Source organism: Mya arenaria, chromosome 12 (assembly GCF_026914265.1).
Source record: "Mya arenaria isolate MELC-2E11 chromosome 12, ASM2691426v1".
Lineage (NCBI taxonomy): Eukaryota > Metazoa > Mollusca > Bivalvia > Myida > Myidae > Mya > Mya arenaria.
Window position 1 is genome coordinate 40,329,971 of NC_069133.1, and position 18,309 is coordinate 40,348,279.

Below are 18,309 nucleotides of genomic sequence, written 5' to 3' on the forward strand. Positions count from 1 at the left end.
TATTTCATTGCTTCAATATACTTTATATATACTATGATGTTTTCAATAATACCTATGTATACATCTCATTCTTAGTTCATTAAACATGTACATTCGAAAAGAAAGTGGTATTCATCTAATAAAGAACAAACAGTGAATATACGATCATTTAGGGGCGTCGATTGCGGCCTATTCCATCTGCCCGGTTTAATGCTTAATCTATGTGAAAATAACAGCAGATTGGACACCGACATTCTAAATTTAGAAATATTTATTATGTTTGAACTCTAAATCCTGACACAATTTTGTAAAATATATCCCTACTGGACATGTTTTATCTACTTTGCCTATCTTGAATAAAATTATCTTTTAACCTTTGTTTAACAGGACACAAAAATATCCATTTCCAATTTCTTGATAAAACCAATAATATAAACCTAAACTACAAAGTAGGTCTTTTGTGAGTGAACACCAATTTTGTTTGTTAGGATGCTGTTTCATATCTGTTCAGCATGTTATAAACCATTTTATAATACTTAGTTTTATTACTCTGCAACAGTTTCACCCAGTATTTAAATATACTCATGCATCTAATTGTCTTAAAAGCCTCCCTACCTATTCGGAAATTAAGTCATTTTGTGCCGTCTTTTTTACACCGGGAGGCGTTTACAGAATTGTAAATGAACTCGTTCAACTTGATCAAGTTCTGTTATAAAAAAAATCAACACTTATAAGCCAATAATACATGCATTCAATAAAACTGTTGATGAATGACTTTTGTTTAGAGTTTAAATCCTATGTTTATATAATCTGTCTAGTAAGTTGAAGTTGTATAATAAATAACTTTATAGTTTATACATAAAATAAAGAAAACGTAGTTAGTGTTCTATAACCTATAATACTAAACTTGGATGTACCTTACACTAGAAACGTATATGTTATATTATCACTTTCGGTAAAAATAAAGAAGCCCGTTGTAATTAGCATTAAACTGGAGTGCTATTTTGAAATATTTAATTCAATTGCGTGACTTTAAATACCATTTTTTAAATGGTTCGATAACTGTTCGCGAGGAGTTCTAAAATTTATTTATAATATAATTTCAACTTTGATTTATTTTGAAACAATGTACACATAGTAACATTTTGTAATACACAATATAAAGGGTTTTCTTAAATGGCATATTATTCCAATTTGGAAGTGACTATTCAGTGATAAATATGTGTTTTTTTCTCTTTCCATTAGCGCATTTGAGTTAATAAAAGCATGGTTACACCTTGCCAAACCATGTGCAACTTGTTTGCAGATTTTTAATCTGAATAGTTTGTGATTCAAAACATTTGCTGAACATTCTGGATCTGAATGAATATATAATTGATATTCTTTTTTGTTAATTAGTATTGAACTATAATGAAGTATACTAATTGCTCCTTTATATTGCCTTTAATCTGACTGTTTAATCAAAACAATTCTGGCTGTTTAGCCATAGTAAACTACCATGTATTAGTTTAATACTGCAATATTTGCTGTAAAACCTTTAATCTCTTTTCAATCATTGAGGTGTCTTTATTTATACCAATGTCACATCTCATAAACTTGCCACAATTGTTCAGTGTTTGATAAACCTTTAAACATTTCACAAAATGTTTACACCCTTTTCACTGACGTAAATCGGCATTGTGCACCCGTTTACAGATCGTGAATATAGTTTGTAAGCAAATTATGTGATCAATTCATTTTACGAAATGAGACAAGTCTAGAATCGATATGCTTGTTTTCTGGAAACAAATGTGTTTGTGTATCATAAATTAAGGGATTGCGTAAAAGAATGAAGTCATTTGTAAGTAGATTCATGTTTTTCATGGAAATATCAAAGAAAAAGACACTGATTCAATTATTTTTTTAAGTTTGTTTATTTCTACTTTTGAATTCCGATACCCCATAAAGTATGTTCAAATCTACTTTCGGTTGTAAAATATGCTTCGACAAAAGGGATTTTTCAAAATATTTTTTCGCAGACAGGTACGTAGATCTCTTTATGATAATGATAAAATATATACAACAACAATTCATTCATTACCTTCACAGGGAATATTTGACCTGTTATGCCTCAAGTATTGTTGTGTATAAAGTTGCCTTTTATTAAAAAGAAAGTAAAATAGACTGGTATGCACATAACATTAACTACTTGCAATTTAATATTTACAATATTATAATATCCACATAAAGGAAAATAACCCCAAAAATACCCGATGTGAAGAACACATGCAACAGTCCCTAAAGTATGCAAAACTCCCTGACATGAAATACATAAGATCATCCCTCATGTATACAATTTCTATTAATTTCAATCTTCACCTTTTTAAATCATCTATTTTATACACAGATCTTTTGAAACATTGAACCAACATGGCGTCGGCCCGTTGCCAAACGGCGTCTTTTGATGACGAAGTTTCGGGACGTGGAGGTTTGTTTTTCTTATAAATATTGTCATATAACACAACTAGCGTATATGTTACAATACAAACGATTTGCATATAAAACTGCTACAGGTAAGTAACTGTTATTGTCAAAATGTTCAATAGTATATATCATATATACACATAAAACGTTGCTCCACTCTAATTGGTTATGAAATATACATAATGGGCTTGTCCCTGTAGTTTCGATGGTATTATTGGAATTACTTTAACACATACCTTATCAAAAGTTTGTCTTTCTGACAGTTATCATCAGATCATCAGCAAATGAGGACTCTTTATCATATTTTGCGGACGGAAAACACACAGCAGTTTTGTTGAAAGGCATCCCCGAAAACGTTCACGAGGAATTCATTGAAATGTTCTTCGAGAACAACAAGAACTTTACAGATGTAACGGTGTACTCTGTTTGTATAGACAGAGATGCTAGAACAGCTATAGTCAAGTTTAAGGACAAGCGAGGTATATAAGTATTCACTATTATTCTAGTATAAGTCAAGTTGAACATGAGATATGTTGTATTTAAAAGTTGTACATAAGTGCTTCAATAAAGTGGGTAGCAAAAGTATAATCTCCAATTTTGTATGTCTTTCATTTCTTATTTCTTCAGCTGCCGATGTCGTTTTGGAAAAAGAATGTATCATCATGAAGCGTGCAAATGTGCATATTGAATCGTATCGCCCCGAGCAACAAACACAAGATGTAACACAAGCTGAAAAAAATACGGAACTGCCTAGAGTTGTTCTGAAAGATTTGCCCAATGCTGTAGACCGAGAGGATATAGAAATGTTGTTATGTAGCGAGAAACGTGTTGGAAATATAGAAGTGGTTGACATTGACTATAATGACAATAATTCCATCGCTGTTGTGACACTTGGAAATCAGGAGTGTAAGTGTTTGTCTGCAACTGTTGATAATTTACTTGATTGATTTCCAAAAGCGTTTATCAATTGAATTAACATTTATTATTATAATTGACCAATGCAACTTTTGTTTTTTTACATATGTGGACTAAATCGATGTTTACAAATGACTTAAGGCTTGGGAACTCATTTTAAAAACATGATTTTCTGACTGAATTCTTAACATCCGATATATGAACTAGATTGAAGTTATTGAATAGTTAATTATATTTTAATGATTTGTTTTTCATAATTTACGGTCTCTTTAATTGTTCCAATATGCTTTATATATATTCATTTCACATTTCAACAAGTAGAACCATATAATGATAACATTTATATTTAGAGCTTAAGAACTCGAATGATGAAAACTAAAAATGCATTTGTATAGCAAACAATGTGTACCTCAATTGACGAACCCATGATCACCATTTTAAATTTTATTAGTATGACATCTATTATATACTTATTCGTAATATTTCTATCCTTTGATAACATAATACAAACGTGTGTTTTTCTATTGTTAACATATTTGAAATGAGTATGTCCTTTGATAACATATTTCAAACATGGTTGATCTTTTATAACATATTTTAAACATGGTTGTCCTTTGATCACATATTTCAAACCGGTTTGACCTTATGCATTCAGAAAATACAGTTTTTCGTATTCAGTCTACATGTCGACGTGTTTTCTATCATTTCATCTGACAGTACTTGATACACTACTTGCAAAAAGTCCTTTGACAATATTCGGGGGAAATGTTTATGTCGTATTACATGAGTCAATGGAACAGCCAAAGATTCTTGTCTCAAGACTACCTGAAAATGAAGATTACGAAGACGTCGAAATGTTTTTTGAAAATAGACACAAATTTGGAGACATAAAACCTTTGGATATTGAGTTCAACGAAGGGGATCATTCGGCTATTTTAACATATGATACAGAATCAAGTAAGTTGTAGTTAATTACGTTATGCTTCTATCGCACCTTTAATAATATCATCGATGGTATCATTACATAGCAAAACCCAATTGAAACACGACTACACGTGTAGTTTTTGTTTGATCTTTTTATTTGATTTTAAGCTTCATCGTTCTCCTAACGCGTATTCAACTAACGCCGGTATGGTGATAATAATCTTTATTTTTTGCACATTTAAACGGGTTACACTGTTGCAGGTGCTTCTTTTGTTGTCAATCGGTGCCCATTAAAATGCGTGGAAGGCAATTGCTACTAAAAAAGCTGCCGATAGATGAAACTATGGGTTCAGACGAAATGATAGCTGATAGTATAATCGATAAAGCACAAACACAACTTCTTGTAGAAAATATTCCTAAAGATGTTGACAAGGAGTTTGTTGAGATGTTCTTTGAATCAAAGAGATTTAAGTCCTGTGGGGTGATTGATGTTGATTTCGATGAGAAAGATAGAAATGCTCTCGTCCGATTTGCAAAACCAGAAGGTAAGAATTGTATTGAAATTTTCTGTTTACAGTACCTAATAATGATAAATCTGAAGTATTCTAGTTCGTACGGTGTTGCTGATGGTATCAATGTGTACTTAAAAGATTCATATTGCATATTGGATGACAATTTTGGCCATGATCAATAAATATCGTTTGAAAGGTTAATTGTGTGTATGTCGGTTAAAATAAAATGTGTTTGATGTTTATAGTGCTCGCCGAAGGTAAATCAATTTGACGTCAAGCCATCTAACCCTCTTTCACGTACGTCTATCACAGGTGTATGCCTATAATTCTATAAGCGCTTTAAGCTTTTTCAAGTAACTTGAGAAAACACTTTTATCCTCTTCAAACCGACGCATAGAGGGCATTCCGACACGTTGTACCCTCAGGGTAACGGTCGCGCTAAGAAATTAATCTCCCAATATTTGGTTTTTATTGTTAGCTAACGGATTTAAATATAACATGGCACATGTTCATTACACAACATGCATATCAAGTCCACACTGATGGATCAAAGGTCATGAGACCTGTCGTTTTCCTCCCGCCAGAAAGATTTGTATTGCCTTTCATATAACTAGATTGTTTCCACTACTCAACAGTTTACGGTGATACAGATTTTTTCCTAAATGTTATTCCCTTGACTATTCTTCAATATTTTATTTCCAAAAAGACGCACAGATGGTATTGGAATCCCGTCCACTTTTTCTGAGAAACAAGGAATTGTCGGTTCAAATCTACGTAGCCAAGCCCCTAGACACGATCATGATCAAAGAGCCGGCCGACGTTGTTAACGAAAACTCGTTAGACATATTAGAGCTTTACTTTGACAACGAGAACAAATCTGGAGGCAGCGGTATCGTAGAAAGCAAAACTACATTTGACTCTGAAAACAAAATTGCGTTTGTGACATATAAAGAGCAAATAGGTAAGTCCATAAAAATTTTAACATTAAATACATTACATTTATTCCAAAAAATGCAATTGTCCCCTTAGAAACAGAATTAAATTTCTATATCTAAACTGATCGGATCAAAACAGAACGCAGTTTATGTTTTTGTCATTTCATTAGTTTGCTGTTGAGCTTTTCTTTAATTAAAGGGTTATAGCATGTATATCAAAAACGCAATTGAAGCATGTACCTGTAAACATTACTAAATATATTGTGCAGATGCTAAACAACGTCTGATTAGTAAAATGATGATGTTGCTCTATTAAGTTGCTGAGAGGGTGGCTCCACGACAGAATCATTACCTAAGAAAGAAACAACTTCATGTCACACTATTCAGGCCAACACGATTTACAAACTGTCAAACACTAACTCGTGACCCACACAAACAACTGAATAAGACGATACGTGTCCGTGGGATGAAGGCGATAAGTAAAAGGGAATCTGTCAAAAGGTATTTCGAAAACAGTACTAGGTCTGGAGGTGGAGATATTGAAGCGGGATACACAGATAGGGAGGACGATGATACAGTCTACATTACATTTAAGGAGGAAACCGGTAATCCTATACCATGCTTGTTTCTGAATAAAAGGTTCTTTAAAGAAAATAATTCATGTGTTTTTTACACAGTTCACAATGATGAATCATAAACACACTATGTTCCAGCGATTGTTTAAACCTCAAGGCGCTATGATTTATTATGATATAATCATTAGAATGTGTCCATATGACAGTAATGCTATTTTTTCAGTTGCTAAAGCTGTAGCAGACCGTGAACATCACGTTGTGGATGGAGTTGACCTTACGGTATCTCTAAACTCTCCGGACGTTCAAACGCCTTGCTACATGAACAAGATACTAAGGGCTGAACAAAAACATAACAGAGAGCCTACTTGGACTATATTTAGAAGCTAGAGCTAACTATGCACTTGTAAATGGAAGTCTTACCTACCACGCTGTCCGTGATGATGTTGCTTTAGTAACAATAGAGCAAGATAAAGGTACTGTGCAGATAATATATTTTGAACAACATTATGATTGAATGTATAGTTTTTTGTTAACATTGTCCACAGTGTAGTTGTGTGTGTCCTTCGCGAGAATAAGGCTTAATGACTCTTTGAACTAGAATACCACTTCAGACTGTGCTATTGAGCATTGACGTTCATATAGAGTTTCATAAAACAAAACTTTCTTATTAGATTTTGAAACATTGGAACGGGTTTGCAGAGATAAACCACTGGAAGGCTCATACATTAATGTCTTTTCTGTTCCAATATCAAACTGCATCCTCGTTTCAAACATTTCCGACAATGTCACCAAAGAGATGATTAAACTTTTCTTTGAAAGTACACAGAGGAGCAATGGTGGACCAGTAAGCAAAGTCGTGATGTTCAAACCCCAAGGATTTTGTTTGGTTTACTTTAATGATTACAAAAGTAATTACAATATTTATTTAGTGCTTTGATTTTATAAGACAACTTACTATTGAATTGATTGTATTGATAATCTGTTCTTTGATATCTTTAAAATATATGTTCAATGCTTTTTACAGCTGTGGGATACGTTTTAAACAAAAGGCAGACATTGTGTGGAAATGTAATAGAAGTGAAAAGATACATTCCATGTGTTGCGAGAGCAGAAGAAGATTCTGTTCATTGCATACATCGATTTAGTGACCCTATTGTGATCAATGTGAGTCCATTAAAAATCCGATTTATCGAAACTTCGCAATTTGCTAGATTAGCGCTTGATGCGCAGATGAACATGTGCTTTGCAGCATTTGCCTTGTCAAAAGAAACTCTATCAGTAGAAATAACTTGTACATTGACGAATGAAATGAAAGACTGTATTGAATTGGCATCCAACTGGAATCACAACGTACAACAAAATTTCAATGGTTTTATGAATAATTTATGTGAACAAGACATACCTGTGATGCAAGAGATCTGGGAGAAAATCACACCAAAACTCTCTGAAGTTTCTGTAGAGCATCCCGAAGCGGCTGCCGTCTATTTATCAAAAGAAGACGGTAAAATAACCGTTGTTGGCATGAAGCATGTTGCTGAACCTCTCATCGAAAGCATTGGTGCCATCATTGACTTGGCTTCAGATGAGTTTGTTAAAGAGGAACATTGGACAAGAGAAACTGTAACGGGACTACAACAAATTCAAACACGGATGCTTCTTGCGGACAAATTTCCGACAAAAATGGAAGAAACTTTTCCTGACATCAAAGTTAAAATAAATCAAGGGAAGAACGAAATTATTATCGAAGGTATATATCAAGATGTGAAAAAAGTGCTACTAAAAATATACGAACTGAAAGACAAGCTTTGCTCACAAGAGTTTCGGATCCAGAAACAAGTGCTTTGCCTGTACGACATATCCAACAAAACAGTGAAGGAGTATATCGGGAAAAAATTGAAAAACAATCGCATAGTAGCAGTATGGGAAAGCACGGGAAGCAAACTAAATGTAATGTCTGCAAATAAGGAAACACTAGATATGGCTGCAAAAGTTGTTCGAGAATCAGTGTCGAGTAAAACTATTCTATTATCCTTAGCAAATATGTATGTATTGCAGACAGACTCTTTGGAGGAAAAACACAGCGAGTTGAATTCAAAATATAGAGACAAGCTTGTTTTTGACACAACCGATTTAGGCAAACTTGTTTTCGGGACCACAGATGATATTGCGAATGAAGTCGAAAGTGTTATTCAGTCATTCCTAAGGGCACATTCCATCTTGAAAGACACCATCAAAGTACCCAAAAATGTGTATAGGTTGATGAAACGCTATTATGAGAGCAAGTTCGTATATTTTCAAAAGATGCTGCACATGGTTTTGAAATATCTGGTACAAAGGATGGAATGGACCAGGCAAAGACTCAAGTTGAAGCACTTTTGAGAAAGGTAAACAAGAAGCAGCACGAAGTCCGAAAACCAGGTCTTGGAGAATATATGAAAACTGAGAAGGGAAGTAAAATTACGCGATCTGTTGAAACAGCGTTTCCATGTGCTATATCCATGAATGACGACAGTGATGACGATTTGGACATGGGAAGTGACAAAATTTGTGTGATTTCAAGCTGTACTGGTTATGAAAATAGAAGAATGTTTGCTGTCGTTGGTGATATGTCAGAAATACACGTAGAGGTTATTGTTAACCCTTCTGATGACAAAATAGGTTTATCCGGAGGACTAGGAAAAGTGTTAAAAATGAAAGGTATGTTGTCTTAAAATGTGTTTTTGCATATCAAGCGAACATGAGTAATATTCGTTGTATAATATGAAATGTCACTTGCATAATTTCATTCCAGAATGAAGTGTTAACATTTATATTCAGAACTGCAACAAAACTATTACAGGAGGACTAGCGCTTGAACGCCCTTGCAGAGATTATATCAAAAACAACGGCCCACTGAGTGAGGGAGAGGTTTTTGTATCCCCGGCAGGAAACCTGAAAGCAAAGCACATAATTCATGTGGTTGGTCCGGCTTGGAAGGACGGTACTCACCAAGAGGATGAAAAGCTGACAGAGGTGGTGTTCATGGCAATGAAACAGGCATCTATGAAAAACCTGAAATCACTTGCCATGCCTGCTATAAGTTGTGGTGTTTATGGGTCAGTATTACCTTATCAAAATATCTTGTGTCGTGAATGAGGATTGATTGTTGTTGTTTTTTAAATAAAATTAACGTACCGTGGCGCTATGGAAATAAATTGAAACTTTGATTGATATGTATCACAGCTTGTATGTATTGTTCTTTCCTTAATCTAAAAGTTAGCTACTTTTCAATTTAAATAATGGCATTCGTTTCATTCTTGAAGGAATAAAACAACATTCGGTTTGAACTATTTAGCTGTATATGCGATGACCTATAACTGTGTTCTGTATTATTTAGCCCTTTTTGAATTACAACTTAGTTCTCACTGACTGTGCAAAGGCGGTTTACCCAACATTTTGCTAAGTCGTTTTGCTTAAAATGAAGACTTAAAACACATATAACTTTAATTTTACTACACCATTTTAAATGAAACAAAGAGCAGTCTATGTCGCTTGAAAAGCCCCGCCTTCGTTTTATTACCAGAGTTTGATAAGGTGATTAGTTTCATCAAACACTTTCACAAACCTGTTTCCAACATAATTTTTGATAGTGCTCCGTCAGACGGCCGTTGTGAAAAGGTTTGTCGAAGTGTTTTAAGAAATTAAACTCTCAATCAAACCCTGGTAAAACTGAACGCGGGGCTCCGTAAGCGGCGTAGAGTGCGCTATGTTTCATTTAAAATGGTAAAAAATTAGTGAAGTTATCTTTGTTTCAAGTATTCATTTGAAACAAATGTTAGCCTCCGACGTAGCATTTATGACGCAATTTATCACGTGGTGTACACACACTGATTGTGCCTTTAACAAGTTCTTGGTTAACGTTATGGCCGATGGGCTTGTCTGCGTAGTTTCAATTGTATTAACTGTATAATTCAACCAGTGTTATCTGTATTGCAATTCGTTGCCAGATTTCCTGTTAAGAAAGCAACAGGCATTATTGTAGCGGCCGTCAATAACTTTTTCCGGGTGGAACAAGATAGCTCTTTGAAAGAGATCTACCTATGTGATATAAAGGATGGCACAGTTGATGCTTTTACTGAAGCTCTACAGATGGAATGGGGTGCCCAGAATGTGATAAGATATTCAATTGCAGCACAACGTCGAAAACCTGGTACATGTTTTATTTTCAATGTGTATAAAACAATAACTAAGGTTGTTGTCCATTTGCTGTGGAATGTTTTAAGTTCGTTAATGCAAAAAAATGAGTGGAATATTCCACTGGCTTTTCGAATTCATTTTATATTTATAAGATTAACTAAGTTATTTTTATAAATATAACTTTAAAAAAATAACTGTTGTTAAATTAAAATAGTTCAGTCTTTAAGACAGCCACCCATATATGGTTATGAATTGTTTTGCCCTATTTGAGATTCAGATTAAGACGATTATGAAATTTCATTAACTTATGCAGAGCCATTCTCTTTAATATGATGTTGCACGGGAATTCGGTCTTGTGAAAATGGGGTGACCGGAGTACCCCGGAGAAAAAACACTCGTTTTGGTGACAACAAGCCAAACTATCATCCCAAGGTCGGGAAACGAACTCGAGGCGCATTAATAACAAGCGCTTGCGCAAAACGGACAGCCTCTTATAATGCTGGGATCTTACATAAGATACACCTGGAGATTGTATGTAATAGAGCCACAGTGTTTAGGCCGAGAATTTGCCTTATTGTTTGTTTGTTTTGAACGTGCATTCTTCGAAAGAATTCACACTTAGAAAAATCTCTTTCAAAACCTACTGATGTTAAAATAATGTTCATGTATGTGGTTATTTGTTTATACAAATAAATAGTATTACTAGTATATGACTATTCGTCTCTTATTTAGGAGTTGGCACAGAATTGTATCCACCTCTTAAGACGTCAACTATTAATCTAAATGCAGATTCGGACACTGTGCTTTTCACACTGTGGGCCCTTAAACAGAACACTATTATAGCAGCAATTGAAAAGTTAGACAGTTGCATAGAACGTGAAGTGTCTAAGAACGTCTATAGAGAAACTGTTTGTTCTCGGACGGATGATAAACAGGTAATTATGTTTGTGTGGTTCCTTGGATATCCGTATGGGTTATAATGAACAGTATGTTTGAATCAGTTACACATTGTAGTTGTATTCCAATTAGTGTTTACATAAACAAAACTATTTGGAACGTAATTAAAAAATATGTCATTCAAAAAATAAGTGTTAAGCTAAGTTTGAGGTTAAGTAAAACCCTGAAGAAATTCTTATGTGGATTTGCTGGACTTTGAAAGAGTGTCACGTTCCTGTTAACTATAGGGTTAAAATTAAAGTTTTATAAGCCACACGATTACGACAATGCAATTATAATTTAATATTAGGATAAAAGGTAGACGAGTAGTTATGATTCATTTGTTTATTGTTGACATCGTTATGCTTTTTTACAGTGGTGTTTACAGTGAGTATGGGGAAAGGATTGTCGTTGACTTTAAGTATTTTTCGTGAGTTACCAGTCAAACTCTAAAGAAAGAGAGATCTCCTTCAAAAGAGCTAATCAAAGGTAATGAGTATTGTTTCAAAGTCGGACAAAAACCATACTCGATTATCGGATATAATCAGACAGGCCATCCCGATTAATCGTCGGTTTCATATTTGATGTTAAAATGAAAAACAAATCCAACTCTTGTACAACAGTTGTCAATGGTGGCTGATATTTGCCATATTTTTCGAAGGTATTTCACAATGTTTACATTTTTTTACATTTTATCTATTTACCTGCCTTTGTTTGCAATTTGAATGCATTCAAGCATCCATTGACACAATTTCAGAGCAAAATAACGAAAATGCTACACAAATTGTTTCACTTTACGTCGAAGATCCTGGTACAAATCGTATTAAGATGTACAAGCGATCTCAAATTAGCAGAATCTGTTCGATAATTAATTTAGGTTTGAAGAAGTGTTTGTTAAACTGAATATGAGTATCAAGGCATAAAATTCCTCTATTCATCAGTAGTATCATTGTTGTACTAATTCAATGAAATGTATATATCGATTATATGAAATAATGGGTGTATAAGCTAAATGCAATGTTGTGTATGCGATTATATGAATTAATGGTTGTATAAGCTAAATGCAATATTGTGTTTTCGATTATATGAAATAATGGGTGTATAAGCTAAATGCAATGTTGTGTATTCGATTATATGAAATAATGGGTGTATAAGCTGAATGAAATGCTGTGTATTCGATTATATGAAATAATGGGTGTTTAAGCTAAATGCAATGTTGTGTATTCGATTATATGAAATAATGAGTGTATAAGCTAAATGCAATGTTGTGTATTCGATTATATGAAATAATGGGTGTATAAGCTAAATGAAATGCTGTGTATTCGATTATATGAAATGATGACTTGTATAAGCTAAATGAAATGTTGTGAATTAATTAAGTTCGTGGAATGTGATGATTAAGATCGGTGATTTTGTATAATTATTCGGTCATGTACCATGTGCTGTAAAAGATCCGTTATATTTGGATAAGTTCAAACATAATTGTTATATTTGATACTAGTACATGATGAGTGATATAAGGTCAGTGGTGTGAAGTGTATTAGAAAAATAAGATCTATCAAATGTGCTATATAAATTAAGTGTTTTGTGGTGCATTAGGTCCGTGATAACGACACCTTATTTTAAAGACAAAACATTACATTTACTTAGTAGATATGCATGGTTAAACCATTATATACTGTAGTGTGTATACAAATGCATGTTAATGTGAACATCAGAAACGGTTTCGATACAAATGTTTATCTTCTAAATGCGTTATACATGTACTGCAGTATATGATCAAAAGAAATACTTTGGAAGTATGAAGGATAGATAGGAAATGTTTTATTGTTTAAGCATGTTTTTACATTTTTAGAGCATGATGTTAATAGTGTTTCTAATTAAAACATGCATACCATGTGAATGCAATGTCCTTGTGGTGTATACAAAATATGAATGTTAAGGATAATAAACGTTTTCATTTAGAGTTGAGTTGTTTTTGTTTCGTTCCAATAAACTTCAAACGATCATTTGATGTATCCCTTATATTAGTTAAGAACATCCATAAATGCCCTGCTCTCGTTTTTTAATAATAGTTTTCTAAGGTGGGGTGTTACTAACGGTCATTACATATTTGAATATTTGCTGATGTTTGATATCTAAACCGATTAGATTCTCTTTTGTTAAAATTTAAATAAAAGAAATATGACGAACAATGCTGACTTTACTTTTGATTTATTTTAGATATTTATATCCTTAGTTTTGCCTCCTCGCACCGCCGGTTGATTTTATACCCTTTCCATTGCATTAAACACATGGTGTTGTTCAGTGCCAACCGAATGGATCTTGTTTATATGCTGTTTTGTGATCACATTCTCTCGGTTAAGTTTTAACTTCAACCAACGCACGAGTGTGCATGTACAGCAAGTCTCTAAAACAACAATCTTAAGCGGTCTTTATTAGTTAACATATTGAACTTGTCCTTTGCGTTGGCTCTTGATTCTTAAAAGGCAGGCTTCAAACGAAATCTGGTTTACTAGAATGCAAGCGAGTGGCAAAATGATTGTTTACGCTACTGTATTTAGTAATGATTGGCGTCTAGTGATTAAACTCGGTATGAAGCCAGTACATGTGAAACCGTTTTTGTTTTATAATGATTGGCTGATTGGGTCAAGTCGTTTGTAACTAAAAAAGAGATAAAGGTAACCGTTAAATTACTTTTGACAGGACCCATGTATCTTTTTAAAATGTTATAACACACATATATATTAAAGTATATTCTGGGGATTAGGGCCCAATGCCTATTTTGCGAGTGCTTTAAGCGAGTTAATGAGTTTTTACATAATGGTGACTTATATGACGGGTGTCGTTCGTCGTCTCCCTTATAACGTGTTAGGTGGTACACCGCCTACTTCACTCAAGTGACTACCAGATCCAGCAAAACAGGGTTCTGCGTCGTTTTTGTTCCAATTTTTAACCTATTCTGCGAGTGTTGTAAAATATTTACTTAGTTTTCCCTGAATGGTGACTTGCAAGGGAAGGTAGATGGGTTCGTCCCCTACACCACTTTGTAGGTTGTACACCGCCTACTTTATTCATGCAAATACCAGACCAAGCCGAATAACTGGTTTTGTGTCCACATTTTGCCAATTTTGTTCCAATTATGCGAATGCTTTAAACAATTGAACGAGTTTTTCCAGAATAGAAACCTATATTGGTGGTATGTGGGATTGTCCCTGCAATCCCTTCTTGGTGATTCTCCGCGTACTTTTCTCAAGGGGGTAACAGACCCAGCTCAAAAACGCCTTTTGTATCGATTTTATGTCATATTTTGCGAGTGTTTTAAAACAGTTCACGAGTTATACCAGAATAGTGACCTAAATGGGGTGCAGAGTAGGTTTGTCTCCTAACACATCTACTAAGTGGCACGCCGGCCACTTTACTCTTGTAAAGACCTAGTCGGAAACCCGGTTTTGTGTCTATTTTGTGCCAATTCTTGTCAAATGTTTTGAGTGCTTTAAACGAGTAAACAAATTTCACCACAGTGGTAACCTTATTTGGTGATCTGTTAAGCGCAGTGGTTAGCGAACTCCCGTCTCATCTAGACGACGCGGATTTGATTCTTGGCCTGGGCGCGTATGAGTTTGGTTTTTGATTTCAATGCCGGGCAAGTGGGTTTCTTCCTGGTACTGCGGTTTTCCCCACAACACAGTCGTGTAATGATTACTTTAATGTTGTATTAAATTGTTTCAAAATTGTTGTAAAACAAATATGTTTAAACTAGTATTAAGTGGAATTAAGTGGTAAGTGGATGTGGCCCCTATAACACTTGATAGGTGGTAGTCCGCCTGTTTCACTTAAGTGATTATCAGTCGAAGTCGGAAAATGGTTTCCTGCTGTTTTGGACCAAATTTTGCGAATGCTTTAAACGAGTTGTACCAGAAATGATCTATTGGGGATGGTAAATGGACGTGTCAGCAACAATATTTAATAGGCAGTGTTTGACACTAAGACTTTTGGAGAAGGAGTCCACCGGACTCCTTAATTCCAAAATCAAGGAGTCCGGCATAAAATTAAGGAGTCCAGGATGATAATAAACTTTATTCAAATTTATTGACTCAATGCTCCAGCTAGCCCTAAATAGCAGGTTGGGACACCCCGCTGCCCTTTTCCAGTACCCTGCTGCATTTTTACTACACCCTGCTGTGCCCTTTTGTTTGCCAGTCAATGTCCAGAAATGAGTAAAAATTGTACATACTTTTTACACTAACATTAGATAACAGCTGAGGTAACAAACTGTTAGTATTGAAAAAAGTAGCAACACATTACATAAAAAGTTGAGGAGTGTCCCTTGCAAGTGCCCCATTAAGGCTCATTTAATGCGCATCAAAAGTGTCATTTCTGACCAACAACCTGGCTGGCGCACTGATGATTGTTTATAAAGTGATTTCACAAAGCCTTTGGAATTGCATTTCTGAAGGGCCAACAGTCGAGGGTTGAAAGTGAAAAGGTTTTATCTCCTTCTTTATTTAAAGTCACTTAAAACATTTTCGGATTCACCCCTCGATGTTACTAGAGATTTGTATTCTGAGAGCACATTCAAGTTCTCTTTTAATTGTTTTATTCAAATAACATGAACATGACTGAAACTATTTGTCTAATAAATTCTAATATAACTTGAAAAAAGAGCACACGGTGACAAAGCTCCCAACAGCATAATACTCATATACAGATGTCAGTTCAAACATCAGGCAAGACAATTGTTTTAACCATGCTTGCTGAATTTCCTTTCTCTAAAAATTACAAACTCTTTATGTTATTTTTTTTTATTTTTCAGTACTTTTCTTTTTCGCTGCCGGTGGCGAAATCCATTTTACCGTTGACATAAACATTGTTTACATCTAAAATCTACGAGGAATATTTTTTTGCAAACACCGATTGACGGGCTGTAACGATTTAGTTACCATATTGCCAACATTAAAAGATACATGAATACCAGTCTATGACGTCACTTACTACTTTAAAGAGCGTCCAAATGATAACGATTTGACGAGTCGCAAAATAAATACATACGAGCTTTCGGATACTTTTAACCTTCGGATACGATTTGTGTACATTGGATTTTGAAATGGAGGAGTCCGATGGACTGCCTAGACGGAAAATCCGGTAGTCCGAGCCGAACCGTACTCCCGTTAGTGTCGAACGCTGACAGGGGGTATGGCCCAGTCGCTAAACGGGTGTTTCATCGTGTTAGACTTAGTTTTATTATTGATTTTTAATGAGTTAACAAGTTTTCACAGAATGCTACCTATATTTGATGGTAGGTGGGCGTGACCGCTACTTACCCACTAGGAAGTACTCTGCTTACTTCACTGTACTGAGTACCAGAAACAGCCGAATAAAGCATTTTCTATCGTCATGGCCAAAATATTGCGATTGCTTTAAAGGAGTTTACGAGGTCGATTATTTATCGAATTTGGTGACTTGTACGGGGAAGTAGGTGAGCGTGTCGTCCTAGGTGGTACTCGGATCCAGTTATGCAAGAACAAATTCCTGACCGATAATTAATTGTTAGTTCCGGACGGAAACTTTATAAACTGGTCCGGAAGTAAAATACCTCCGATTAGAAAAATATGTATGCTTCGCCCGGAAAACTCTTATGGCTGTCTGGGTAACCAGGTTGTCTTACGAACCTGTTTTAGAAACATAATGTCGTGACTATATTAGTAGTAGGTGTATACGTTTTATCCGTTCTAACTGAGGTTGAGATTGAGGTAGAGGTTAACCGCCCGAAAACAACGTGCCAGAAAAAAAGCCCGCCAAATTAACGTACAATCCCTTTAATCATATATTATATGTGAAATGTGATAAGCAATTTCATTTATTTTGGTATAAACAATTCCCTGAAAACACAGGGCGTGTCTCAGCTTTGCCTAGCATGTGATGTAATTGATGTAGAGTGACAGATTATAGGTCCTTACAAAGATAACACTGATTGTACAATACATATTTTTCTATAGTTTAACGTAAGATAAAGTGAACCTAACTGTCCCCGTACTCTATTTGTAGGCAGCAGATGAAATAAAACTGCCTAGGGTCAAAGTTTTCTGATCTTTTTAATTGTTGCTTATACTATATTTGTTTGCTCAAACTAATATTAGACCTTCATTAAGCTTCTTATGGTGTTGATTCCCTTAAAAATCAGAGGAGGAGGGGTTCAATACATCTTTTTCCAAAATACAGCGCAAATAATAATGCGATTGTCAGCTGTTTCATAAACGACGGCCGATGGTGCATATTCTGGGCGCATTTCTAATTCTCTCTAGTTCGTTTTCCACCAATCTCACGCCCCCTTGCATCGGGCCGTCTGGGTTGTTTCACGTCACTTCCCCTCCACAGCCTCGCTGTGCCAGCGGTCCGGCAATCTCAGGGAATTTTTAACAGGTATTGTCTCTTCTCAGTTGTATATTTCCAGATAACCTAACTGCCGTAATCTTTGAGCAAATGTTGGTTTAATGTTGTCCTAATTCTTAGACACCTCAGATATGGCGGATCAAATGTCTAATTGACGTCGGTGGAATAGGTTTCAATGTATTACCATGGAGGGTCACGAAATCAAAATGGACAAGGCAACATTATTATTGTAAAATGAAACTATAAAATACTTTTGATAAAAATAAACCTTTATGAACAACCAATTGTATAAACTGATAAAAGAAAAGAGAAACATCAATACAAAAAACGAATGTCTTTTACCGTTATTACAAACGTTCGGATATGTATCAAGGGCATTTAAATAACTGGCTCTAAACTCGTAGGTTACAGGGTTTTTTTAGCTTGGTTTTCGAAACGTAGGACTGTTTCGGAGGATGTTTTGCATATTTAATAAGTGCGAAGACTTGAAAATTCAATTAC

The 18,309-nt window shown here is 34.8% G+C and overlaps 3 protein-coding genes across 5 annotated transcripts; all 3 read left to right on the plus strand.

The window, feature by feature from the left end:
• Positions 1 to 1,682: 1,682 nt before the first annotated feature.
• LOC128212499 (uncharacterized) lies at positions 1,683 to 6,776 on the plus strand. Its single transcript, XM_052917982.1, has 9 exons — positions 1,683 to 1,819; positions 2,366 to 2,446; positions 2,706 to 2,921; positions 3,070 to 3,348; positions 4,075 to 4,314; positions 4,543 to 4,826; positions 5,500 to 5,754; positions 6,046 to 6,333; positions 6,527 to 6,776. Exons 6-9 carry the CDS (start codon positions 4,577 to 4,579, stop codon positions 6,688 to 6,690), a joined length of 957 nt encoding a protein of 318 aa, XP_052773942.1. The 5' UTR covers positions 1,683 to 1,819; positions 2,366 to 2,446; positions 2,706 to 2,921; positions 3,070 to 3,348; positions 4,075 to 4,314; positions 4,543 to 4,576; the 3' UTR covers positions 6,691 to 6,776.
• On the plus strand, positions 6,652 to 8,405 carry LOC128210693 (uncharacterized). The gene is made up of 4 exons (XM_052915047.1): positions 6,652 to 6,776; positions 6,975 to 7,211; positions 7,328 to 8,050; positions 8,359 to 8,405. Exons 2-4 carry the CDS (start codon positions 7,100 to 7,102, stop codon positions 8,403 to 8,405), a joined length of 882 nt encoding a protein of 293 aa, XP_052771007.1. The 5' UTR covers positions 6,652 to 6,776; positions 6,975 to 7,099.
• On the plus strand, positions 7,887 to 13,379 carry LOC128212500 (macro domain-containing protein lmo2759-like). Of its 3 annotated transcripts, XM_052917983.1 has the most exons (5): positions 7,887 to 9,000; positions 9,143 to 9,398; positions 10,290 to 10,492; positions 11,212 to 11,414; positions 11,792 to 13,379. In XM_052917983.1, the coding sequence occupies exons 1-5, from the start codon at positions 8,646 to 8,648 to the stop codon at positions 11,804 to 11,806; spliced, it is 1,032 nt and encodes a 343-aa protein (XP_052773943.1). In that variant the 5' UTR covers positions 7,887 to 8,645; the 3' UTR covers positions 11,807 to 13,379. The 3 variants fall into 3 exon arrangements, 2 of the variants coding, with proteins under 2 accessions (XP_052773943.1, XP_052773944.1); XR_008257466.1 differs by lacking the exon at positions 11,792 to 13,379 and having other exon boundaries at positions 10,290 to 11,010; positions 11,212 to 11,351; XM_052917984.1 differs by lacking the exon at positions 11,792 to 13,379 and having other exon boundaries at positions 10,793 to 11,353.
• Positions 13,380 to 18,309: the final 4,930 nt, after the last annotated feature.

What these genes read in the sequence shown, in the direction of transcription:
- LOC128212499 (XM_052917982.1), top strand. Translation starts at nt 4,577, where the DNA reads ATGCGTGGAAGGCAATTGCTACTAAAAAAGCTGCCGATAGATGAAACT. An exon ending in GACATATAAAGAGCAAATAG is followed by an intron (nt 5,755 to 6,045) that starts GTAAGTCCATAA and finishes TGCTCTATTAAG; the next exon opens with TTGCTGAGAGGGTGGCTCCA. An exon ending in TACATTTAAGGAGGAAACCG is followed by an intron (nt 6,334 to 6,526) that starts GTAATCCTATAC and finishes CTATTTTTTCAG; the next exon opens with TTGCTAAAGCTGTAGCAGAC.
- LOC128210693 (XM_052915047.1), top strand. Translation starts at nt 7,100, where the DNA reads ATGATTAAACTTTTCTTTGAAAGTACACAGAGGAGCAATGGTGGACCA. An exon ending in TTACTTTAATGATTACAAAA is followed by an intron (nt 7,212 to 7,327) that starts GTAATTACAATA and finishes TGCTTTTTACAG; the next exon opens with CTGTGGGATACGTTTTAAAC. An exon ending in GAACGAAATTATTATCGAAG is followed by an intron (nt 8,051 to 8,358) that starts GTATATATCAAG and finishes TATGTATTGCAG; the next exon opens with ACAGACTCTTTGGAGGAAAA.
- LOC128212500 (XM_052917983.1), top strand. Translation starts at nt 8,646, where the DNA reads ATGGACCAGGCAAAGACTCAAGTTGAAGCACTTTTGAGAAAGGTAAAC. An exon ending in AAAAGTGTTAAAAATGAAAG is followed by an intron (nt 9,001 to 9,142) that starts GTATGTTGTCTT and finishes AAACTATTACAG; the next exon opens with GAGGACTAGCGCTTGAACGC. An exon ending in AGCACAACGTCGAAAACCTG is followed by an intron (nt 10,493 to 11,211) that starts GTACATGTTTTA and finishes TCTCTTATTTAG; the next exon opens with GAGTTGGCACAGAATTGTAT.